The sequence below is a fragment of the Plecotus auritus genome, assembly GCF_963455305.1.
Source record: "Plecotus auritus genome assembly, chromosome: 4".
In the NCBI taxonomy this organism is placed as follows: Eukaryota; Metazoa; Chordata; class Mammalia; order Chiroptera; family Vespertilionidae; genus Plecotus; species Plecotus auritus.
The window spans coordinates 110411692-110435629 of NC_137775.1; the positions used below are offsets into that span (position 1 = coordinate 110411692).

Sequence of the window (23938 nt, forward strand, 5' to 3'; positions counted from 1 at the left end):
TCATGCAGGACAGCTTTCTGTTCGCAACCGCCTCTCTCTTCCTCCTTTTCCCTCCTCTGCTTAGCCCATTGTTTCGACCCCATTCCTGCCTGATGCAGTCTGGGAAGTGTAGTCGCTCGCCCTGCTACCTAAACCGGGGGGCCCTATAAACTCGGTATCTCCACACAACTCAACAGATTTTCGAGAGATGTGGTGAAGCATGGAAGATCCAACCCGCTTATCCGACGAACAACCTGGGATTTGCAGTTTCCAGCAGCCAAAGCGCTTCTGCGAACAGATGGGTCCAGGACTCTAATCTCCCTCCGCCCATTACCCCGGCCTCGCGCATTATAATGACGTCAGAGGCCCGTGAGGCCCCTGGGATATGCGGTAGTTCTCGAGGAGTGTTCTTTGCCTCGGCAGCTGCGACTTGAGGACCACACTTCCCAGGAGTCTGAGCATCGGCGAGCCGAGAGCCGCGCGGGCCCGTGATTGGCTGATGAGCCGGCCGCACGCGGAGGAGCCCCAGGAGCAGCTCCGTTGCGACAGAGGCCGAGCGGCAAGGCCCAGTGAGTTGGGGGAAGAGACGCTGGGGGAAGGGTGCCGGCCAGTGATGGGGAAGGAGGATGAGAAGAGGGAGGAGGGACGGGGTCGGGATGGATGGAGGAATCTTCGAGGGAGTAGAAAAGGCAAAGGGGGAGAAGCTGACGGGCAGGGGTTGGGGTCTGTTCGGGGGTTGGCGTGTGAGGAGACCCTGAGGGGACTTACCCGGGTAGCGGGAGGACAGTGCGTCCCGGGGAGAAGCTGGCTGGGTGGTGTGGAAGGGGACAACGAAGAGGAGGCCCGAGGCGGACGGGAGGAGGCAGCCCGGGAAAGCGAGGCGGACGGCTGGAGCGCGGAACGCCAAGTTGCGGGGAAACCGGAGACGGGACCTCTGCCCTCTGCCGAGGGGCAGAACCCGGTCCCCATCGGGCGCCCTGAAAAGAGGAGAGTTTCCAGAGCGAGGCAGGCCGTGGGGATTGGTGAACAAAGCTTGAGGGAAGAGATGCTAAGATTAAAAGAGCGGCCGAGGATCAGCATTGGCTTGAGAAACTGACAAAGTTGGGAACGACCCGGCCGGGGCGGAGCTAGGTCCCGAGGTTTGATAGGAAAATTCCCGGGAGGGATGGAGCAGGGCCCGGGGCATTCTCCCTAAGTTTAGACTTTTTGGGGTGTTTGCCTTCCTTCAGGCTCCCTGAAAGAACAGTAACCTACCCCTGTGGTTCATCACCATGCCCTCCGACCTGGCCAAAAAGAAGGCAGCGAAAAAGAAGGAAGCTGCCAAAGCTCGACAGCGGCCCAGAAAGGGACATGAAGAAAACGGAGATGCTGTCACAGAACCACAGGTGGCAGAGGAGAGAAACGAGGGGGTCAATGGCCAAGAGACCACAGGTGAATTGAGGGAAAGGTGGATTCCAGGGATGGTTGCTAGGACTTAATGGATGCATGCCCCAGCCAGAGCCTGGATTCTGATGCTGGGGGCACTGAACACTGTATCTGGTGCCGCGAAACTTTTCATGAACCAAAACAGTAGCGTTGGAGCTTGTAGCATCTTGTTACTGTTCAGGGAAACAACACAGGCTTCTCACATACCCAGGGGCAAGCAAATATGAGAGCTGTGCTACTTTGTTGCTCTGTCTACTAGACTGTGCGGAGGAGGTCAGCTCCCTACCCCTTTCTCAGTTTCCATTTCTACACCTGGTGGTCAGTGTGCCAGGCTCTTTGCCAAATTACACCCTTGACCTCTCAGGGGTAATGACTTCTATTAATAAACTTATGAATTACTTTATGGGTTTTTCCTGGGAAAGGGATATATTTCTGTTATTTATAGTTTGGAAAATATTTAGTGAGCACTACTCCAGTGCTGGACACTGTTCTACATACTGGGGTACCATAAACACAGTCTGCCTTTGAAGAACTGACAGTCTAGGTGGGGAAACATGGCAGTGTGTGATAAAGAATATTCCAGCCCTAGCCGGTTTGGCTCAGTGGATAGAGCATCGGCCTGTGGACTGAAGGGTCCCAGGTTTGATTCCGGTCAAGGGCACATGCCTGGGTTTTAGGCTTGATCCCCAGTGGGGGGCATGCAGAAAGCAGCCGATCAATGATTCTCTCTCATCATTGATGTTTCTATCTCCCTCTCTCTCTCTCTCTGTCTCTCTCTCTCTCTCTCTAGAGAGAAAAGAAAAATGATGATTTAAAAAAAAGAAAAAGAATATTCCAGGCTCTTGGTAGTCTATTTCCAGCCCTCTCCTCCCCCCTGAAAACTCTAAACAGGCCTTCTCAATACAGGCCTTCTCAATATTTATTCCTTGAATAGTCACCACATTTCTGTCCTTTACACACTTGAGTTCTAATACCACAATTTTTGTGCTAGTTACATTTGATTTTTTTTCTCAAAGCCTTTCCCAATCAAACCTAACCTTAATATTTCCATTTACTACACTCCTGTGCTGTCTTATACCATTATCTTTTTATGTTTTATCTTTTGTTTTTTCACCTAAATTGTTTGGTCTTTGCAGGGACCATGTCTTGGATAATGTTGTTTTGTATGACCAACCTTGCAGATAGAGATGCTAAGTAAATGTTTGAAGAGGAGAGGAGAATTACTAATGCCAATTATGACAGACAAATTCAGAAAAGGGGGAGTTAAAAATTATTGAGAGGAGAGAATTGAATGGTAAGAATTGTCTCCAAAATAAGAATTATAGAAAAAAACTGGTGCATTGAAGTCAGGCCATGGGGAAGTTTTATTCTTGGCCGGAGGAGGGGAGGGATGAGAAGTTAAGAATGGTGGGAGTGAACAGGCTGTGATCTCTAAAGTAGAGAGTTGGGGTCCCCTCTAGACGCTCAGGAATTATGGTAAGCTATATCATTGGCTCTGTGGGGACTTTCTGGATGAATTGGAAAGGTAGAAAACTGAATCCCACTTTGAGACTATTGTCCACTGTTCTCATTACAAATTTCTTTACCCTTCCTCTTCTATGAAAATAGAATTTCCCAGGGAACCCAAATATAGCAACCCCATTTCAATAATACAGGGTCTTTGGATTTTACCTTGCTTCCTCAGGGAGCTACTATTATGAAATGTGACAAACCCTCTCAAAACATTCCTTATTGCCAGGAACCATGTCATTTCTGCTTTCATAATTAATGGGTCCTCTCTTCTCTCTGGGTTTGGGATTATTTGATACTCTGGGTCACCATTCTCCAACCTTTACCAATTGCTGTTGCCATGTGATCTTCCTTAGATAGTAAGGATGAAAAGATCAAGATAAATAGCAAAGAAAGTGACCTCTGACCAACAGTTCCACCTTCTTTACAATGTGAGACACTAAAAGACAGGTACTGGAGTTCAGCTGGTCCCCTTGTTTGGGGAATGAGTAGAAGGGACAGTACTCACTCTGGTGAAGTTTGTTCCAGAATCTTTTTTCCATTTCTTCAAAGCTATTCTCACTTGTCTTTTGAGCCTGTTTTCTTGGATGTTGTAGGCTAGACAATGAGGTCTGTTTAAGTCTCTTTCTTTTGAAGCTCAGAAGATGACTTAGGCCATAGATGCTATAAACTGGAAGAGATCAAAAGAAAATGTCATAGCCCTAACCAGTTTGGCTCAGTGGATAGAGCATCAGCCTGCAGACTGAAGGGTCCCAGGTTCGATTCCAGTCAAGGGCATGTACCTTGGTTGCGGGCACATCCCCAGTAGGAGGCGTGCAGGAGGCAGCTGATCGATGTTTCTCTCTCATCGATGTTTCTAACTCTCTATCCCTCTCCCTTCCTTTCTGTAAAAAATAAAATATATATATATATATATATATATATATATATATATTTAAAAAAAAAGAAAGAAAAGGGCATATAGCCTTCCCTTAATTTTGATCTTCCCCTTGCCTGAGCAGATCTCTAAAGTAGAGAGTTGGGGTCCCCTCTAGACGCTCAGGGCTATGCCATTTTCTTTTGATCTCTTCCAGAAGAGCTAGACTAGGAATTGTCAAACTTTTTCTATAAAGATCCAAATAGTAATGTAATACTTTAAACAATAAAGAATTTAAAAAAAAAAAAGAGTGTTAAGATATTGGTGGATTTATCCTAATGTCACTGAACAAGAAAAAAAAATCCAGATAGTAAATATTTGTGGCTTTGTGGGCTCCACATATGGTCTCTTGCAGCTGTTCAATTCTGTCACTGTAGTAGAAAGCAGCCATAGACAATATGTAAATAATGAATGTGGCTGTGTTCCAATAAAACTTTTATTTATAAAAGTAGGCAGTTGGCCAGCCTTTTTTTTTTTTTTTTTTAAGCCACCTCCCCTCCTAAGCTAAGAATGGTTTTTACATTTTTTTAGATGGTTACATTTCAAGTGGTAATGTAGATACTACATAATGATCTTGATTTTAACACTTGTCCTGTAAACTTTGAATATTTACCATCTGGCCCTTTAAGAAAAAGTTTATCAACTACTTATCTAGACATGAACTTCTTTCTCCCTGCTCCATCATCTTCTCAGCATCTAGAACAGGGATTGGCACAAAGCAAGGCTGTGGGAAGTTTGGTAACACAACCATCTATACTAATAAAAGGGTAATATGCTAATTAGACTGGGTAACTGGACATCTTCCAGACGTCCAACTTCCTTCCGGACAGTTAGGGTGACCAGGCCGGCAGAGGGGCAGTTGGGGGGTGGCCAGGCTGGCCGGGGGGCAGTTGGGGGGTGGCCAGGCAGGCAGGCAGGTGAGCAGTTAGGAGCCAACGGTCCTGGATTGCAAGAGGGATGTCCGACTGCCAGTTTAGGTGGTTGTCAGACCCCTTGGGGGATGTCTGGATGTCCAACTTCCTTCTGGACACTTAGGGGGTGACCAGCAGTCAGACATTCCCCAAGGGGTCCCTGACTGGAGAGGGTGCAGGCCAGGCTGAGGGACCCCTCTCCCCCATGCACGAATTTCATGCACTGGGCCTCTAATATTGAAAAAAGACTTAAAATTCCTCCTTGCAGTCAAAACTAAAAACTTTGTCCTCCATTCAAAAAGTATTTTATCAAGCACTTACATATATATCACAGTGTTCGGGGGGCTGAGGTAGGTACAGAATGACTGCTGTCTGTCTGTGGGGCATTCTCCACCCTCGGTGCTGGTTCCTTGCAAATAGAGCAGGTTTAGCAGCGAGGTGGGTAATGGTGCCAGCACAGGTAATCTGACAAGATGGGGTATTTGGAGAGTGACCTCTCTAAGACTGACCACATACTATCACACCTTCTGTCTTAGCGTTTGTTGCTTTCCCCAAGCTTACCTGTCCAAGGAGGGCACTAAGCTGTCTTCCCCCCTCTACTACATCTCTACTCATCCTGAGAACAAGCACATGGCTTTTCTCATTTTATGGGTTCTACTCTAAAATCATTAAGGGAACACAGATAAGGGTAAGAGACTGAAAAATCAGAAAATTCTCATACTGGAACCTCGTGTGTAGTTTCTGATTCCTACTTGAAAAGGTAACTAGATCACCTTTTCTCTTTTGGCCTAAGCTTACTAAGACTCCCTCCACTCCCATTTCTGTCCCACTTTCAACAACTCTGTGGGTACTTTCCTATATAGTATGGTAGTATAGTGAAGCAGGTAAGGTCATGGGCTTTGGGACCAGACAAGCACTAGTTCAAATTCTGACTCTGTCACTTACTAGCCTTTTCGGCCTTGGCGTGTTATCTAACCTCTTCATTTATAAACTGGGGATTATAGGTGTATATGTCATAAGGATTATTAGTATTAAATTAAGTGGGAAATGATATAGCACAGTCCCAGGCACAGAGTGAACTCAACTACTAGCGAGTTATATTAGCCATTAATAGTAATAGTTCTTGGGGGAAGGTGGGAAGGTGGGTAGGTGGGTGGGAAGAGATCAAAGAACTTGTATCATATATGCATAACCCATGGACACTGACAATAAGGTTGTGAAGGCCTAGGGTGGGTGTGGAGGCAGGTTAGAAGAAATCAATAGGGGGGAAAAGGAGGCATATGTAATAGTTTCAACAGTAAAGATTTTTAAAATATATAACCATGTTCTAATAGAATGTGTATAGCACTACTTTACAAATCTAGGTAAATGAAAGACATTGTCATTAAAATGCAAAATAAATTTATTTTATTTACCATTGTAAAAAAAAAAGTAATAGTTCTCAACCTAAAGATGTAGTCATGCATGAAAAACCACTAACTAGTCCAGGCGTGGGCAAACTACGGCCCCGCGGGCCGGATCCGGCCCGTTTGGCTGTTCTATCCGGCCCGCGGAGCCGAAAGAGCGGAGGGTTCTCTTGCTCTCCCCTCCGCTCCTTTACTTTGAATTTATATTAGTTCACACAAACACTCCATCCATGCTTTTGTTCCAGCCCTCGGGTCCAGTTTAAGAACCCATTGTGGCCCTTGAGTCAAAAAGTTTGCCCACCCCTGAACTAGTCTCTTGTCTCAGGGTTACTTTGCCTCTGAAACCCTCCAGATTTGGGAACTTCTGGCTTGCCCAGCCTTGGCCTTGCCTGCAGTTTCCCTCTGTAAATTTCCTCACTGGTCCCTTCTGGGCAGCAAGCTTCCTGGAAGCATCTTCTAAACAGGGGTGGGGAATGTCTGGCCCTTGGGCCCTATAAGGCCTGCGAAATCATTTGGTCTGGCCCTGCAAAGGCATTAGGGGTGAGATAGTTAAAAGTTTGACCAAACATAGTAGGCTAATTTTTTCTTTTTTTTCTTTTTTTTTGTTAATCCTCACCCAAGGACATTTTTTATTGATTTTAGAGAGAGTAGAAGGGAAGGAGAGAGACAGAGAGAGAGAAACATTAATGTGAGTGACACATCCATTGGTTGCCTCCCACATACCCTGCCCCCGAACCAGGCCGGGGATTGAGCATGTAACCGAGGTACATGCCCTTGACTGGAATCAAGCCCGAGACCCTTCAGTCTGCAGGCCAACACTCTATCCACAAGCTAGGGCAGCAGGCTAATTTTTAAGTTGATAATTTTGTATGGCCCGAGAATGATGTTATAAATATCCAAATGGCCCTTGTTAGAAAAAAGGCTCCCTACCCCTGATCTAGGAGCTTCTTACCTTGTGAAATAAGAGAGTTACACCTCTTATAGTATCTGCTTTCTGGGGAGCATTAGGACTAGTCATTTAATACATATAGAGGACAATTTATAGTTACAGTCATTCCCACCATGTATTTATATCATCTAGAAATGAGAGGTTAAAAGGATAAGTTATAAACCCTGGCCAGGTGGCTCAGTTGATTTGGTGCATCATTCTGTGCACCAAAAGATTCAATTCCCATTCAGGGCACGTGCCTAGGTTGCAGGTTTGATCTCTGATTGGGGAATGTACGGAAGGCAACACATTGATATTTCTTTCTCACGTGGATGTTTCTCTCCCTTCCTCTCTCTAAAAACCTATAAAAATATACCCTTGGGTGAGGATTTTAAAAAAAGGATAAGTTATTAAGTAAAAAGTGTCCAAAAAAGTGGGGTATTAGGGCAGATCTATATACAATGTATACTCTGTTTAAAGTGTGTGAGACCTCTGAATCTGCTTAACTTGATCTGGTGTCCTTTAGAATATATATGCCTTTTTTTTTTTTTTTTAAAGAAATCTTTATTGTTCAGATTATTACAATTGTTCCTCTTTTTTTCCCCCATAGCTCCCCTCCACCCGGTTCCCACCCCAACCTCTCCCCTTACCGCCCCCCCCCCCAACTGTCCTCATCCATAAGTATACGATTTTTGTCCAGTCTCTTCCCGCACCCCCCACACCCCATTCCTCCTGAGAATTGTCAGTCCACTCCCTTTCTATGCCCCTGATTCTATTATATTCACCAGTTTATTCTGTTCATCAGATTTTTTATTCACTTGATTTTTAGATTCACTTGTTGATAGATATGTATTTGTTGTTCATAATTTTTATCTTTACCTTTTTCTTCTTCTTCCTCTTCTTAAAGAATACCTTTCAGCATTTCATATAATACTGGTTTGGCGGTAATGAATTCCTTTAGCTTTTTCTTATCTGTGAAGCTCTTTATCTGACCTTCAATTCTGAATGATAGCTTTGCTGGGTAGAGTAATCTTGGTTGTAGGTTCTTACTATTCATCATGAATATTTCTTGCCACTCCCGTCTGGCCTGCATAGTTTCTGTTGAGAAATCAGCTGACATCGTATGGGTGCTCCTTTGTAGGTAACTAACTGTTTTTCTCTTGCTGCTTTTAATATTCTCTCTTTGTCTTTTGCTCTTGGATTTTAATTATGATGTGTCTTGGTGTGGTCCTCTTTGGGTTCCTTTTGTTTGGGGTTCTGTGCGCTTCCTGGACTTGTAAGTCTATTTCTTTCACCAGGTGGGGGAAGTTGTCTGTCATTATTTCTTCAAATAGGTTTTCAGTATCTTGCTCTCTCTCTTCTTCTGGCACCCCCATAATTTGGATGTTGGTATGCTTGAAGTTGTCCCAGAGGCTCCTTAGACTATCTTCATATTTTTGGATTCTTTTTGCTTTTTGCTTTTCCGGTTGGGTGTTTTTTACTTCTTTGTATTTCAAATCTTTGACTTGATTCTTGGGATCTTCTAGTCTGCTGTTGGATCTCTGTATATTATTTTTTTATTTCAGTCAGTGTATGCTTAATTTCTAGTTGGTCCTTTTTCATATCCTCAAGGGTCTTGCTAAATTTATCGGCCTTTTCTAGAAAATTCTTGAAAAACCTTATAACCGTGATTTTGAACTCTATATCCAGTAGTTTGCTTTCCTCCATTTCTTTCCTTTGTGACCTGTTTCTTTGTCTCCGCATTTTGGCTGCTTCCCTGAGTTGATAGAGTGGCTTTATGAGCTAGGTGTCCTATAGGGCCCAGTGGCTCAGCCTCCCCAGTTACCTGAGTTGGACACTCTTGGTACACCCCTTTGTGGGCTGTATGCACTGTCTTGTTGTAGTTAAGCCTTGATTCTTGTTGGTATCATGGGGAGGAATTGACCTCCAGGCCAATTGGCTATGAGGATCAGCTGTGTCTACACTGGGAGAACTTCTGTGCTGGAGACACCCTTATGAGACAAGACTTGCAAAAGCCTTTGTGCTCAGCTTGGATGGGGTGGAGTCTCTGGGCGGAGCAGACAGCAATGGCTTCCCGTCAGCCCTCCCCTAAGAAGCCCCTGGGTCTCAGTGTCTTGCGGTAATCGCTGCAAGCACCTCTGAGAGAAAGCCGCCCTTGAGTTTCGCCCGCTGCCAGACAGTCCAGTTTCTGGGTCCCCAGAATCTCGCCCAGAACTGGAGTTCAGAGCTGTCAGGAGCTTTTGTCTCCCTCCCGGTTGAGAAAGCCAGCCGCGTACTCAGTTGCCAGGCCCCTCTGCACACGCGCCTCGGTACCTCCACCTTCCTGTACCTCTGCCTTCCGCAGTTCCTCTGAGTCTCAGTGTGCTTTTCTCTTTCCTGACAGTCCAGTTTCTCCCCGTAAGAGTCTCTGGGTCCTCAGAGTCTTGCCCAGAACTGGAGTTCAGAGCCGTCTGGAGCTTTTGTCTCCCTCCCGCTTGAGAAAGCCAGCCGCGTACTCAGTTGCCAGCCCTCTCTGCGGGCGCACCTCGGTACCTCTGCCTTCTGCAGCTCCTCTGAGTCTCGGTGTGCTTTTCTCTTTCCTTCTAGTTGTAGAATTTCCACTCAGCCAGCCTTCCTGTGGTTCTGGATGATGTCCGTTTTGTGTTTTAGTTGTAGTTTTGAAATTGTTGTGCAAGGCAGCAGTTTAGGTGTTTACCTATGCCGCCATCTTGGTTTCTCCAGAATATATATGCCTTTTTTCAGCATTCAGAATTCTGTATGGTAATATTTAGTAACCTGAATAAAGGGAAAAGCCACAAATGTCCAAATAGAGACTGAAAACCTGGACCTTCAGGTTAAAAGTCTGATGTTCTCCCAACAGAGCTGTCCAGGCACTCTAGGATATGCCTTGTTGTTTGAGAGCTGAGTCTCTTCCCAAACTGCTTGTCTTTTCTGTCCCCAGAAGTGGATTTGCTGTCCAAGGAGCTGGAGGACTTTGAGATGAAGAAAGCTGCTGCTCGAGCTGTCACTGGTGTCCTTGCCTCTCACCCCAACAGTACTGACGTCCACATTATCAACCTCTCCCTCACTTTTCATGGTCAAGAGCTGCTCAGTGACACCAAACTGGAATTAAACTCAGGCCGTCGTTATGGCCTCATTGGCTTAAATGGAATTGGTGAGGCCCTTGGAAGGCGAGGTGGGAGGTATCTCTCCTTGGCTCATCTCTCACTCAGCAAGTATTTACCTAGCACCAGCTATGTACAAAACAAGGAGTTTACAGTATGGGTGGGAGAGCAGAAATGCCCAGGGAAAGGAGCTAGCAATACAGAGCAGTGTGTGGTAAGTACCACATGAGTAGTTACAATAGGTGCTAGAAAAGTGGGCGGGAGGGGTGGGTTGGCAGTGTGAGGCCACTGTAGATGAACAGACTTCACAGAGGAGGGGTGAGGCAAGAATTGGAGGGAAGGTGTCCTAAGAATGGGGTTGGGGTAATAGCAGGGTTTGAATGAATGAAAGGAAGGAAGGGTCCGGCCGGTGTGGCTTAGTGTTTGAGCTGGAGGTCACTGGTTTGATTCTAGTCAGGGCACATGCATGGGTTGCAGGCCTATACCCAGGAGGGGGGGTCTCAGGAGGCAGCTGATCCATGTCTCTCTCTCTCTCTTTGATGTTTGTCTCTCCCTCTTCCTCTCTCTCTAAAATCAATAAAGACATTTTATTATTATTACTTTTTTTAAATAACCCTTTTTATTTCAGAGAGGGAGAGAAAGATAGAAACATCAATGATATGAGAAAATCATTGATTGGCTGCCTCCTACATTCCCCACACTGGGTATCAGGCCTGCACCCCAGGCATGTGCCCTGACATGAAATCGAACTGCTACCTCCCAGTTCATGAGTCAGTGCTCAACCATTGAGCCACATTGGCTGGGCAATAAAGACATTTTTTATAAAAAGAAAGAAAAGAAGGAAGGTGCTAAAAAAAAAAAAAAAAAATGGTGCCCTAGCCGGCTAGGCTCAGTGGATAGAGTGTTGGCCTGTGGACTGAAGGGTCCCGGGTTTGATTCTGGTCAAGGGCATATGCCTGGGTTGCGGGCTCGATTCCCAGTAGGGGGTGTGCAGGAGGCAGCTGATCAATTATTCTCATCATTGATGTTTCTATCTCTTCCTCTCTCTTTCTCTCTGAAATCAATAAAAATATATATTTTTTAAAAATGGTGAGGTTGTGGCTGGTTTGGAGTGGAGGAACTGGTTGGAGTAATGACACAAAACTGCTGAGTGTCCTCTTCCCATTCTTTGCCTGTCTCTCTCAGGCAAGTCCATGCTGCTCTCTGCCATTGGGAAACGTGAAGTGCCCATCCCTGAGCACATTGACATCTACCATCTGACTCGGGAGATGCCCCCTAGTGACAAGACACCCCTGCAGTGTGTGATGGAAGTCGATACAGAACGGGCCATGCTGGAGAAGGAGGCTGAGCGGCTGGCTCACGAGGATGGTAGGGCTCCAGACCTGGGGGGCGGAGGTGCGAGGCTTCCCCCCGGGAAGGGCCCAGGGAGCCTTATGGCTGTTCACTGCCCACAGCGGAGTGTGAGAAGCTCATGGAGCTCTACGAGCGTCTGGAGGAGCTGGATGCTGACAAGGCAGAGATGAGAGCCTCACGGATCTTGCACGGACTGGGTTTCACACCTGCCATGCAGCGCAAGAAACTGAAAGACTTCAGTGGAGGCTGGAGGATGAGGGTTGCCCTCGCCAGGTGAGTCCCTCTCCCTCCTCCCTCTGTAGCTCCCCTTCTTTTTCAGGGTTGAAAGCTCACTCTAGTAGAAGTGTTTTGAACAGGGGTCAGTGGTCAGTAACTGCCAAACAGGACACAGACATCGACGATGTGGAGGGTTGGTATGTGTGGGTTAAGGAGTGGGTTCCTGACAGAAGTGGTCGCTGTTGGGTTTCTGGCTAAATGGTGGAATAGGTCTGCCTTTCTCCTGACTCCCCTCTCACCCTTCTTTGTGCTTCAGTCTTTCTCATTTTTTTCCCTATACGGAGAGAATGTTAGAATGTTAGCTATTAAGATATCTGTTTTCTCATCTTGTGACTTGGACCTGGAATGAGTTTCTTTTTTTCCCAATTTATTTATTTATTCTCCCTTTACCTTTTTCTACCTCCCCCACTCCCTTTTCCCTCTTGTAATCACCATACTTTGTCTGTGTCTATGAGGTGTTTTTGGTTATTGTTTTTTTCTTTTCTTCATTTAATCCCTTTACCAAGTTTCATAACCATCATTCCTTTAGCAATCCCCCCAGAAAGTCCCTGGTTAAATAGGTGGTTCCCTAGCCACCGTTGTCTGCCAGATGCCTTGGTGAGCGTGGACACACTGCCTCAACAAGGCTGCCTGTGTGTACCTTCAAACACGAGTGCAGGGATTCCACGTGTGAGAAAGATTAGCTGCCTCAGGTTTGCCTAGAGAGCTTTTAAAAATACAGATTTCCTAGCCTGTTCTTCAGAACACTAGAGCTTGATGTCCAGAAATACTATTTCTAAAAAGCTCCACAGGTGTGGGAACCAGAGTTATCCCCTTGCTTCTCCTGTCTTGAGATTCCATTTAAGAAAATAACTTTTCTTGCTAGAGTCCAGCAACCCTGCCAGATAGCTCTAACCTGAATACTTTTTGCTGCAATGATTTATTTCTTCTGTCCTTTCTTCTTCCTAATGGTCACCATCATCAGTGTAAAAGACTTACAGACTCAAGGACTTTTACAGTCTCATTTCCAAAGCATATCATCCCTCTGCTTCTCAACCCTGTTTCTGCCCTTTAACCTCTGCTCTTCAACTCTGGTTTCTCTCCTAGTTCTTCCTTTCCTCTGAGGTATAGAACCTAGACTTGGTTTCAGGACTCAAGCCAGGCCTGATGTGAACTGCAGTAGCAGGCAAGACAGTCCCTTTCTGTGTCACACCCATTAGACTGAAGTGGTTCTGTCCTTTCCTGTCCTTCAGAGCTCTCTTCATTCGGCCCTTCATGCTGCTTCTGGACGAGCCCACCAACCACCTGGACCTCGATGCTTGTGTGTGGTTGGAAGAGGAACTAAAGACGTAAGGGTACAGGGCTGGGGTTGGGAGTGGGCAGGTGCTGAGGAGGGAGTTGAGCAGAGTCCAGAGGAAATGGATACCCAGAAACCGTACTGATATTAGAGCAGTGAGCAAATGAACTGAAGTGAGGCCATGAAGGCCACAGGGACAGTGGTAAGCACCTTTAGGGCTGGCCTTTGTGTTTGATAGTCTTTCTTTTGTCTGAAATGTATGGGTGGTTTTTTGTTTTTATTAAAGCTGATTTTTTTTTTTTTTCTTATTGATTTCAGAGAGGAAAAGAGAGGTAGAGAGAGAGGTAGAAACATCAATGATGAGAGAGAATCATTGATTAGCTGCCTCTTGCACACCCCCTACTGGGGATTGAACCCAGGCATGTGTCCTTGACTGGAATCGAACCCAGGACCAGTAAAGCTGATTTCTTTAACTGTATTTCTAGACATCATATATAGATACAATTTTTGGTTTTATTAAAGCCAATTTCTTTTTTTAAAATATTTTTATTGATTTCAGAGAGGAAGGGAGAGGGAGAGAGAGATAGAAATATCAATGATGAGAGGAAATCATTGATGGCTGCTCCTGCACGCCCTGCACTGGGGATTGAGCCCGCAACCGGGACATGTGCCCTGGCCGGGAATCGAACCGTGACCTTCTGGTTCACAGGTTGACGCTCAACCACTGAGCCATACCAGCTGGGCTTAAAGTCAATTTCTTTAACTGTATTTATAGACATTATCTAAGATCATGATGTAGTGACAAAGGAAAAATAGCAGATATGGCAATGGTCCCTCTCTGGTTAAAGAGCCGAATAACCTGGGGTATTGTGCCAGCTCTAGAAGAAGGCTTTCAGCAGTCTCTGCAGTGACTTGGTACCTTCTTTCAAAAAGAAGAGCGTCATGGTTTTGACTGTGCCAATTCCAGTTCTTCTCACCCAGAGTTTAGTTACACTTATGGGTGGGTTTGTGCACATACACTTTAGTTTTTACCATCACTGGAACTGCCATCTCTGCTCCATTCTGTTGAAAATTAGAACCTGGAGGAAAATTAGAAGATGAGGGAAACTCAGACTGTCTCACCACACTTTGAAAGGCATTAAAACGTCCTTATAGGTAAATGGTGCACTAGTGGCTTCAGTGCTTGCTGAGAGCTGGGAATTGGCCAGTAAATCTAACAGGTGCTCAAGTGTAAGGATGAGCAAGGATGATGGTTTCTTGGACCTGACTCACAGCTTACCTGTTGTGGACTATCTTCCAGTTGTGAGCACCTCCCTGACTGGTTCTTTGGCTTTGCAGTTTTAAGCGCATCCTGGTCCTCGTCTCCCATTCCCAGGACTTTCTGAATGGTGTCTGTACCAACATCATTCACATGCACAACAAGAAACTGAAGTATTATACGGTGAGTAGCCTCCAGCTTCTCCACAGAAACCTCTGTGCTTACTAATTACCTAAAGTTCTCCTTTAAAACACATACAAACAGACCAAATAAAACAGACTTACCAGCCTTTTCTACCTATTGCTATAAAAATATATGGACAAGGAATCTTGCAGCCTGTTTTAGTCCCAAAGTAATTGCTTTCAGGCCATAAGCCTGGATTGTTAGCCAGTGTACATGGTGTATGTTTGCCTCATGGCAAAGAGATTGACTTTTCTTGGTACCTAGGCTGCCCTCTGTCTCCCTGAATGGCTGCTTAATTGATTCTTCCTTCCACAAAGAATGAGCCTCAGGATCTCGACAGCCTACTTTTGTGCCTTTTCATAGTTTCTATTTCAAAAAACATATCAGATGAAAAATAGAAGTTCTCTTCATTCATAATTATACTTGCCATGGGAGTACTAATAGTTTCTTAAATAGCTTTCCAGAAATTTCCTATGTACCTGCAAGCATTTGTGGAAATTTTCCTGTATACATATCACAGTTGTAATCTTAATAATCATTCTCTTCTGTAGTTTGCTATTAAAGTTTACTATACCTTGGATTGCTTTTCACATGAATATATAAATCAACCTTATTCATTTTGGTGGCTGCATGGTATTTTGTTGTATGGCTATCCTATACCTTATTTGTCAGACCCTTTTTAATGGATATTTAGGTTGATTCCAGTGTTTTGCAGATAGAAACCATGGCAGTCCAATTGTGCAGGGTTTGCCAGGTCCTAAATCTGATTGGTCTAATGTCTTCCCTCCTGGGAGCAGTTCTTGTCAACTGCAGGGGGCTTCAGCCTCTAGGGGTGGGTGTATTAGGGAGAGCCTTGTGATGTCTGTACAATGGTGGTTTTCACAGCTGCTCCCAATGCTGTGGGTGTCTTATGGCTAAAGTGAGGATTTGGTCTGGCGCCCTGCTCTGGCTGAGGCATACAATTTGAAAGACCCCAAATTCCAAATCAGGATGTTCTTTTTTAGTGCATTTCCTCTTTCCCTACTGCACAGTCTTATAGCCAGGGCCTAGTCATATGCCATCTGCATCCCCTAAACTCGGGGTGAGAACCCAGGACCCAGGCTCATGCTGCCCCCCTCACTGGCGCGTTTCCCCACAGGGTAATTATGACCAGTATGTGAAGACACGGCTGGAGCTGGAGGAGAACCAGATGAAGAGGTTTCACTGGGAGCAAGATCAGATTGCGCACATGAAGGTAGGGCAGTTGTAGAGCTGAGTTCACATTCTCCAGGGAGTAGGATGAGGGTTTCAGGAGAGTTTAGGGGTACTGGAGGAGGTCAGGAGGAAGTACATAAGTTTTTACTCTGCTTTTAAGATGACTTGTTTGATGCCTGCCCATTCTCCAAGCCCCCTTTCTGATCTCTTTCAGAACTACATTGCTAGGTTTGGTCATGGCAGTGCTAAACTGGCACGGCAGGCCCAGAGCAAGGAGAAGACGCTACAGAAAATGATGGCATCAGGACTGACAGAGAGGGTCGTGAGCGACAAGGTGGGGTCCAATTGGGTGGAGTGAGGTGCCTAAAGTGAAGTGATTAAGAAAGCACCTAACCTGATAAATGCCCTGTCCTCTTCCTAGACATTGTCATTTTATTTTCCACCATGTGGCAAGATCCCTCCACCCGTCATTATGGTGCAGAATGTGAGCTTCAAGTATACAAAAGATGGGGTGAGTCTCCTGTGTGGTTGGGAGGCTGGGTGCATTTTACAAGGTGTCACCTGGCTGGGAGAGTCTTTTGTTCTGTGCTGAGTATACCTCCTAACCCCTGGGCTGTGGGGGATTCTCAGATGTGGCAGCTGAGAGTGCCTCATCCAGGGATTCAGTAGCCCCTCTTAAGTAGTTGGCAGGAAGAGTACCCAGTTGGGCCTGTGGTGGGGGCAGTGGACTGGAGTCTGCCATGAGAGCTGCCTCCCTCCTCCACACTGCCACCTCCTCCAGGGACTCAGTGGGGTTGGTCTGCCAGTCAGATTGATCGGTACTGTGGCCTGGTATCCAGCTCGCTCTCTCTCTCTCTCTCTCTTATCCACCTCAGCCTTGCATCTACAACAATCTAGAATTTGGTATCGACCTTGACACACGAGTGGCTCTGGTAGGGCCCAATGGAGCAGGGAAGTCAACTCTTTTGAAGCTGCTAACTGGAGAGGTATGGCACCAGATGGGGTGGGACTTCCCGGAGAGAGTACAAGACTTTGTAAGAGAGAGGACACATGCATGGGTCTCAGTATTTTTTGTATTTTCAATCAGAGCATTTAGAGTATAGGAACATCTGTGCATTTACAGATATGCTTTCATTTTAGAAAATAGTGTGGTGCCTATGTTCGAGTCCTTTGTTATACAGTATGTTGCATGCTGTAGTAGACATTTAGTCACCGCTGAGATGTGCTGAGAACATCTGCTTCAGTATATCTTCCTAAATATTTTTTAGGGGCCAGAGTAGCAGTCTGTGAGGAAGTGATGTAGGTTCAGTATAGGAAGTTGTATGAGTCTTGTTCAGTGTGAACATATGTTTGTTTCCCTGTTCTGCCTGTGTCTGCTTCTGACCGGTTTCCCTTTTTGCGTGCTTGTCTTTCCATCTACTACTCTTTCTAGTTATTACCCACAGACGGGATGATCCGAAAACACTCTCATGTCAAGATAGGGCGATACCATCAGGTATGACAGGCCTGGGGTTGAGGTGAAGGAACTCCCTGGTGTGGTAATTGGGCTGCATGTGACCCAGGCGGCTCCCACCTGCTTCTCCTTGAACAGGTGGTGCCTGGGTGGAGATAGTAAGTTACTTGGCAAGTAACCCAGCAGGGTTCTTGGACGTTAGTCAAACCTGGGTGGTTTCCTTTTTTTCCTGTAGCATTTACAAGAGCAGCTGGACTTGGACCTCTCCCCTTTGGAGTACATGATGAAGTGCTATCCAGAGATCAAGGAGAAGGAAGAAATGAGGAAGATCATTGGGCGATATGGTCTCACTGGGAAACAGCAGGTTAGTGGAGGGGGGTTGTGGAGAAGAAGCCCAGAGAACTGGGAGACTGGCTGGATGGTCAGGGGACACTGTCCTGGCCACCATTCCCTTTCCTTTGCCCCAGGTTGTTATATAGTAGAGCAGCAGTTTTCAACCTTTTCCACCTGATGGCACACACAAACTATTAAAATTATGTGGCATACCAAAAAATATGTTTTTTGCCAATTTGACCCCCCAAAAAGGGTATAATTTTGATACATGCACACTGGACGGCTATTGTGTTGACTGTTGTCATTCAAAAAAAAATTTTTTTATTGATTTCAGAGAGGAAGGGAGAGAGAGAGATAGAAACATCAATGATGAGAGAATCATTGATCAGCTGCCTCCTGCACAACCCTTACTGGGGATTGAACCTGCAACCTGGGCATGTGCCCTGACCGGAATTGAACTGTGGCCTCCTGGTTCATGGGTCAGTGCTCAACTACGGAGCCACATTGCCAGGCTGTTGTCATTTTTTTATTTGACAATCTAAGGGAAAAGAGGCCTTTGACTAAATAGTCAGGTATTTCATGTTTTAAAAATTCCTGTGGCACACGGTTGAAAATTGCTATAGTAGAGCATTTAGGTCGCTCTATGAGGGAGGGGCAAGGACAGCATGCAGTCTCTGAGCCATTGTGCTTGAGGGCGAGGGAAATTAAATCTCGAAAACAAGTTCCTGGATTCAGGTCTGGACTGAGGGTCCACTGGATTGCTCTGAATCCTAAGGTTTATTTCTTTTTAGAGAGGAAGTGGGGGAGAGAGACAGACAGACAGAAACATTGATATGAGAGAGAATCATCAATTGGCTGCCTCCCACATGCACCCCTACTGGGGATCAAACCTGCAACCAGGAATCGAACCTGCTACCTTTTGGTGTATGGGATGATGCCTAACCAGGCCAGGGCTGAATCATTAAGATTTAAGTGCTGAGAGTCATGGCCTTGGTAACTGCAGGAGCTTCTGGCTTCCAGATGTATTCCTTAAGGCCTTAGAGACTGATGACTGTGTCACCACCTTGCTGCCTGAACTTGGGTGTTCCTGACACCAGTTTTTGTTAAGTGAGGGGGAAGAGGTGAACTGTGCTGTTTGGTGGGGGTAACACTAACTTATATAAATATCATGGTCCTACTCAGGTGAGCCCGATCCGGAACCTGTCTGATGGGCAGAAGTGCCGGGTGTGTTTGGCCTGGCTGGCCTGGCAGAACCCCCACATGCTCTTCTTGGACGAGCCCACCAATCACCTGGATATTGAGACCATTGATGCCCTGGCTGATGCCATCAATGAGTTTGAGGGTGGTATGATGCTGGTCAGCCATGATTTCAGACTTATTCAGCAGGTGAGGCTCCTGGCTCGGGTGGGAGGTCTAGCAGGGGGCATATAGGAGAAGGTTGGATGGAGGACAGTTATGACACATAGGGGGCACTTAACACATTTTTTTCTTAACCCTCACCCAAGGATATTTTTCCATTGATTTTTAGAGAGAGTGGAAGAGAGAGGGAAAGACAGAGAAATATCGATGTGAGAGAAACACATTGATTGGTTGCCTCCTGCACAAGCCCTGACCAGGGCTTGGGCCGGGGAGGAGCCTGCAACCTAGGTTCGTGGCCTTGATCAGAATCAAACCCAAGACCCTTTGGTCCGAAGGTCGACGCTCTATCCACTAAGCGAAACCGGCTAGGGCAGTGGTCGGCAAACTGCGGCTCGCGAGCCACATGTGGCTCATTGGCCCCTTGAGTGTGGCTCTTCCACAAAATACCACGTGCAGGCGCGCACGTACAGTGTGATTGAAACTTCGTGGCCCATGCGTAGAAGTTGGTTTTCGGCTCTCAAAAGAAATTTCAATTGTACTGTTGATATTTGGCTCTGTTGACTAATGAGTTTGCCAACCACTGGGCTAGGGCAACACATTTTTATTCGATTTGGGAAAGGGGCTCAGGGCCTGGATGGGGTGGTTTGAATCAGATCTTATGGCTCTTTGGGAAACTTAGAAAGCCCTAATGGAAATACTTCATTTCTTCAGTAGCTATTTGGGGATGTTAGCCTATTTGATATTGTTGGCCAAAATCAGGGAGGGAGTTGGGTAAAGAACAGAGTGCTTTTGCTACTGTCCCAAGATTCTTCAGCCTAGTGGTATACTAAGGAGGATTTTGATTAGACAGAGGGCTACCACCAGTCTTTGGTGAAAAAGCTGCTGGTCATTTATCTGAAGCTTTGGGGAAGATGGGGTGGAGCTGAGAGTGACGCCTGTGATCAGATCTGGGCTCTGCTAGGGAACTGGTAATCAGGAGGACAGCAAGTCCTGGCTGGGAGTCTCCAAACCTGCTCGTTATAGTTCCTCTGGGTTAAGCCATCCCAAAGAATGTGGAGATAGTGAAACCAACCATGAGCTGGATATGAGGCTGGTGAGGGGGCTTGGAAAGGCTGTGGAGTCTTCCTGGAATTCCCCAAGAACAGCCTTCTGGGAGGGAGGGAGAGACTGCTGGCCAGGATTATTAAGTCTATGATTTGCTTTCTAGGTAGCACAAGAAATTTGGGTCTGTGAGAAGCAGACAATCACCAAGTGGCCTGGAGATATCCTGGCCTACAAGGAGCACCTCAAGTCCAAGCTGGTGGGCGAAGAGCCCCAGCTTAGCAGGAGGACCCACAATGTGTGAGCCCTACCCTGGCCAGATGGGCCAGGCCCCTGGGGCCACACTCCTGCATTGCTGCAATACCGCTCCCCAGCTCCTCCCCTGCCCCCACCTGCCTTAGCTACACTCTGTGATCCTATCTACAGCTGGACAGTACCTGTCCGTTTTCTGTCCTTCCCATTATTTTTGTCCATGTCTGGACTCAGCCGGCTGTTCCTGCCAGCCCCTTGCTGGTTCCTGACCCTGAGTGATGCAGCCAGAGGCACCTGAGGGTTAGCCCAAGGGTCCATACCCTGGTTGGCTTGTGAAGGAGCTTAGCATCCTGGTTTTCTGGGTTTTGGTGATGTTGGAGGAATACAACTCAGCCCACCGCCCCCATTCCTTTCTGCTTCTGGTTTGGAGCTCTGGATCAGGGCCTTATTCCTGATCGGTTTTTAAATAATTATTTAAAAGTGTAACTTTTAGACCTGCGTGACATCTACAAAGCGTCCAATAAATAAAGAACAAGCCATGGTCCCTGCTTTCCTTCTCGGGTCTCTGGGCCCTTTGCTCCCCTCCTCCCTGCACTGCCAATATCCATTTCCCTTCAGCAAGAGCTGGGGTGGGTGTCGGGATGGATGTGGTCTAAAGACTAGTCCATAGAATCCGGAAGAACTCTCAGTCCCCTTTTGCTGATTTGAAATTGTGCCTTTTCTTACGCTAATGGTTCACAAACTTTAAGGTTCACAAACTTGAATGAGTCAGAATCACCTGGAGGACATGTCAGGTCACAGGTCATGGTCTTTCTTGAGTTTCCAGCTCAGTAGACCAAGAAGTAACATTTCTAGCAGGTTCCCAGGTGCTGCTGGCCTGGGGACTACGTTGAGAAGTAGCCTCCTGGAACATGTTCTCAGAGTTGTCTGAGGCTCCTGCTACGTGGGACCTGTATCACACACTTAGGACGCTTGTTAAAAATGTAGCTGCCCAGGCTCCAGACCTCTATCTGGTGGGATGGGAGAGGTGCAAAAATGGTCAAGAGTCTGCATTTTCACACCCAAATTTGTGAACCACTGTTCCTGGTCACAGGGAGCTTTTTTATTTACCTGTCCACAGCCTAAATTTTCATTAACACTACCTAGATTATGTTCAACCCCAGGATTGGCATAGCCTGTCTGAACTTGAATAGCATTCACCTTTGTGCCACCATGGATTCCTCACTCCACCTCTGAAATGTCGGCAGCCATGTCTGTGGGAGAACACAGCCATGATTTTTCACTACTCATTATAGTGCATTTCCAACTAAAAAAAAGTCTGGGATGTCGTCTAAACCCCCATAGAGCTCATGATCTAATGAGAAAGGCAACAAGACTAGAGAGCAAGATGGCATAAATCAGATGCTAACTTGTGATTTAGGTAGAAGGATATAAAAGGGAGGGAAGTTTTCCAGAAAGGCAGGAATTGGTGCTCTAACTTGAAAGATGAGAAGGATCTCAGATGGCCATGAAGTCTAAGAGTAGCCCTGGGCAGAGGTACAGTAAGTGAGCATCAGGTGAGAAGGTGTAGCTCAAGGTGCTGAGGTCAGAGGAGGGGCTAGGACTCCTACTCCACCCATGGGCCCCAAGGGGCCTGGCTTTGCTGCTTTGTGCCCTAAGTGGGGTCCAAAGCAAAGTGGCCTGTCATTGGTCTGGAGTATCCAGAGACGGGATTCCGGAGGGAGTGGTATCAAGAGTGAGCTGTGGGGATGGATGATAAGCTGTGGAGCTGGGAGCTCTTGCTACTTCGGCCAAGGAGGGCTGGGTTATATTACAGCCCTGAAAGTCACTGGGTCCCTGTGCAGTGTACCTGAGGTGTGAAGGGATGGGGGCTTCAGAGCTGGAGGAAAGTTGGCTTGACTATACAAAAGAAAAGCCAATCTCAAAACTTTTATGAATGCTTAAAAAGCTCACCAAAAAGTTATTTCTGCAAATGCCTAAAAATAGCAGTGTCTTATTGTGGGGTAAGCATTGGCCTCCTGACAGTGCCCTCAGTGGTCCTGGATCTGTCTCTTGCTTCAAAGTTTGGATGGAACAGACCCAGGGACGGCCCTTCTTCCAGCCTTCAACCACCCTACATCTTTTCCAGTCACCACCTCCGGAACCACCTCAGCCATCAGCCTTCGAAACCAGTCAACACCGCTTTTTGTTTTTGTTTTTTTTAATTATTACGTTAACTTCTTATTGCCAAACAACCATGAACTCCCTAAGTCATCAGTGTTCTTCCACTGAGGTGGAGGCTGCCGTCAACCGCCTGGTCAACCTGCATCTGTGGGCCTCCTACACCTACCTCTCTCTGAGCTTCTATTTGGACCACCACAATGTGGTTCTGGAGGGTATGGGCCACTTCTTGCGCAAGTTGGCAGAAAAGAAGCACGAGGGTGCTGAGCATCTCTTAAAGATGCAAAACCAGCGCAGTGGCAGATTCCCTTCTAGGACGTGTTGAAGCCTTCCCAGGATGAGTGGGGCAAAACTCAGGACACCATGGAGGCCACCATGGCCTTGAAGAGGAACCTGAACCAGGCCATGTGGGTCTGCAGGCCCTGGGTCCTACCAGCACAGACCCTCATCTCTGACTTCCTGGAAAACCACTTCCTGGATGAGGAGATGAAACCATAAAGAAGATGGGTGGCCACCTGACTAACCTCCGCAGGCTGGCCAGCCCCAGGCTGGGCGAGTATCTCTTCGAAAGGCTCCCTTCAAGCAGACTAGGACCTTTGGAGCCCAGAGGCCTTTGAGGGGCCCCTCTGCATCCCCCTCATGTCTGGCTTTTGCCTGAGCCATTCTTTTAACCACTCTGGAAACAATAAAGCTTGCAGAAAAAAAAAAGAATTGGCCTCCTAGTCCTCTCAAACCTTACCATGTAAGAGGTAGCCAGATGCTGGGGACTGAGTGAGGGGTGAGTCTAGTGCAGGGATGCTTGCTCAGGTTTGTTTTCACCCACGGACAGGTGGTGCTTGTCTTCTCTGGCTTCTCACCTCTTCCTGAGTCGGGAAATCTTTCCCTCCAGCCTATGCTCTCCAAGTGGCTTCAGGTTCCTTTAATCATAGCATTCAAAGCGAGACAAGTTTTTTTTTAATATGTTTGTGTGTGTGTGTTTTATATATTTTTTTTATTGATTTCAGAGAGGGATGGAGAGGGAGAGAAACATCAATGACGAGAAAATCATTGACCGGCTGCCTCCTGCACACCCCGCACTGGGGATCGAGCCTGCACCCTGGGCATGTGCCCTGACAGGGAATCAAACTGTGACCTTCTGGTTCATGGGTTGATGCTCAATCACTGAACCGCACCAGCCAGGAAAAGTGAGACAAATAACTCCATATAACAGCTGCCTTTTCCTTCCCTTCCATTTGCAACTACCTTCCACAGGAACCCCACCTCATCCAGTGTTTCTCTCCCCAGGCTCCTCCAGGTCTCCTAGCTGTGATTTCCTGCTGCATTCTCTGCCTCAGTCCAGCCTCACTGCGCTCCACACACGTTGATTCCACTCTGCTTTTCACACTTTATCTTTCCCCCATTCTTCCCAATTACATTCCCCTCCTTCTCCCCAGTGAATTGTACACATCCTACAAGACTAGCTGCAAATCCCCTTTTGTTCCTTGAAGCCGTCTCTGGCTACTGCAGCCCACACTAAGTTTTCTGAACTCTGTCCCCACCACACACTTTAGCCCGCTGACTTCTTTTATTGTCCAATGTGAACCAGTCCTGTGTCTTCCCTTGTAATTGCCGGGCTTTATGGG

The 23938-nt window shown here is 46.7% G+C and overlaps 1 protein-coding gene and 1 pseudogene across 4 annotated transcripts; both read left to right on the plus strand.

Annotated features, from left to right (window-relative positions):
• The first annotated feature begins 359 nt into the window (after positions 1-359).
• Positions 360-23014, plus strand: LOC308247604 (ATP-binding cassette sub-family F member 2). 3 transcript variants are annotated; one of them, XM_080666960.1, is made up of 15 exons: positions 360-548; positions 1209-1410; positions 10016-10228; positions 11364-11546; positions 11633-11804; positions 13040-13135; positions 14422-14524; positions 15663-15758; positions 15933-16052; positions 16140-16229; positions 16594-16704; positions 17151-17213; positions 17407-17535; positions 18687-18890; positions 20071-23014. In XM_080666960.1, exons 2-15 carry the CDS (start codon positions 1251-1253, stop codon positions 20206-20208), a joined length of 1878 nt encoding a protein of 625 aa, XP_080523086.1. In that variant the 5' UTR covers positions 360-548; positions 1209-1250; the 3' UTR covers positions 20209-23014. The 3 variants fall into 3 exon arrangements, with proteins under 3 accessions (XP_080523086.1, XP_080523087.1, XP_080523088.1); XM_080666961.1 differs by having other exon boundaries at positions 543-668; positions 20071-20705; XM_080666962.1 differs by lacking the exon at positions 360-548 and adding an exon at positions 571-1118 and having other exon boundaries at positions 20071-20705.
• Positions 22093-22933, plus strand: LOC308246777 (ferritin light chain-like; annotated as a pseudogene). Its single transcript has one exon. The product of its transcript is annotated as a ferritin light chain-like (transcript).
• Positions 23015-23938: the final 924 nt, after the last annotated feature.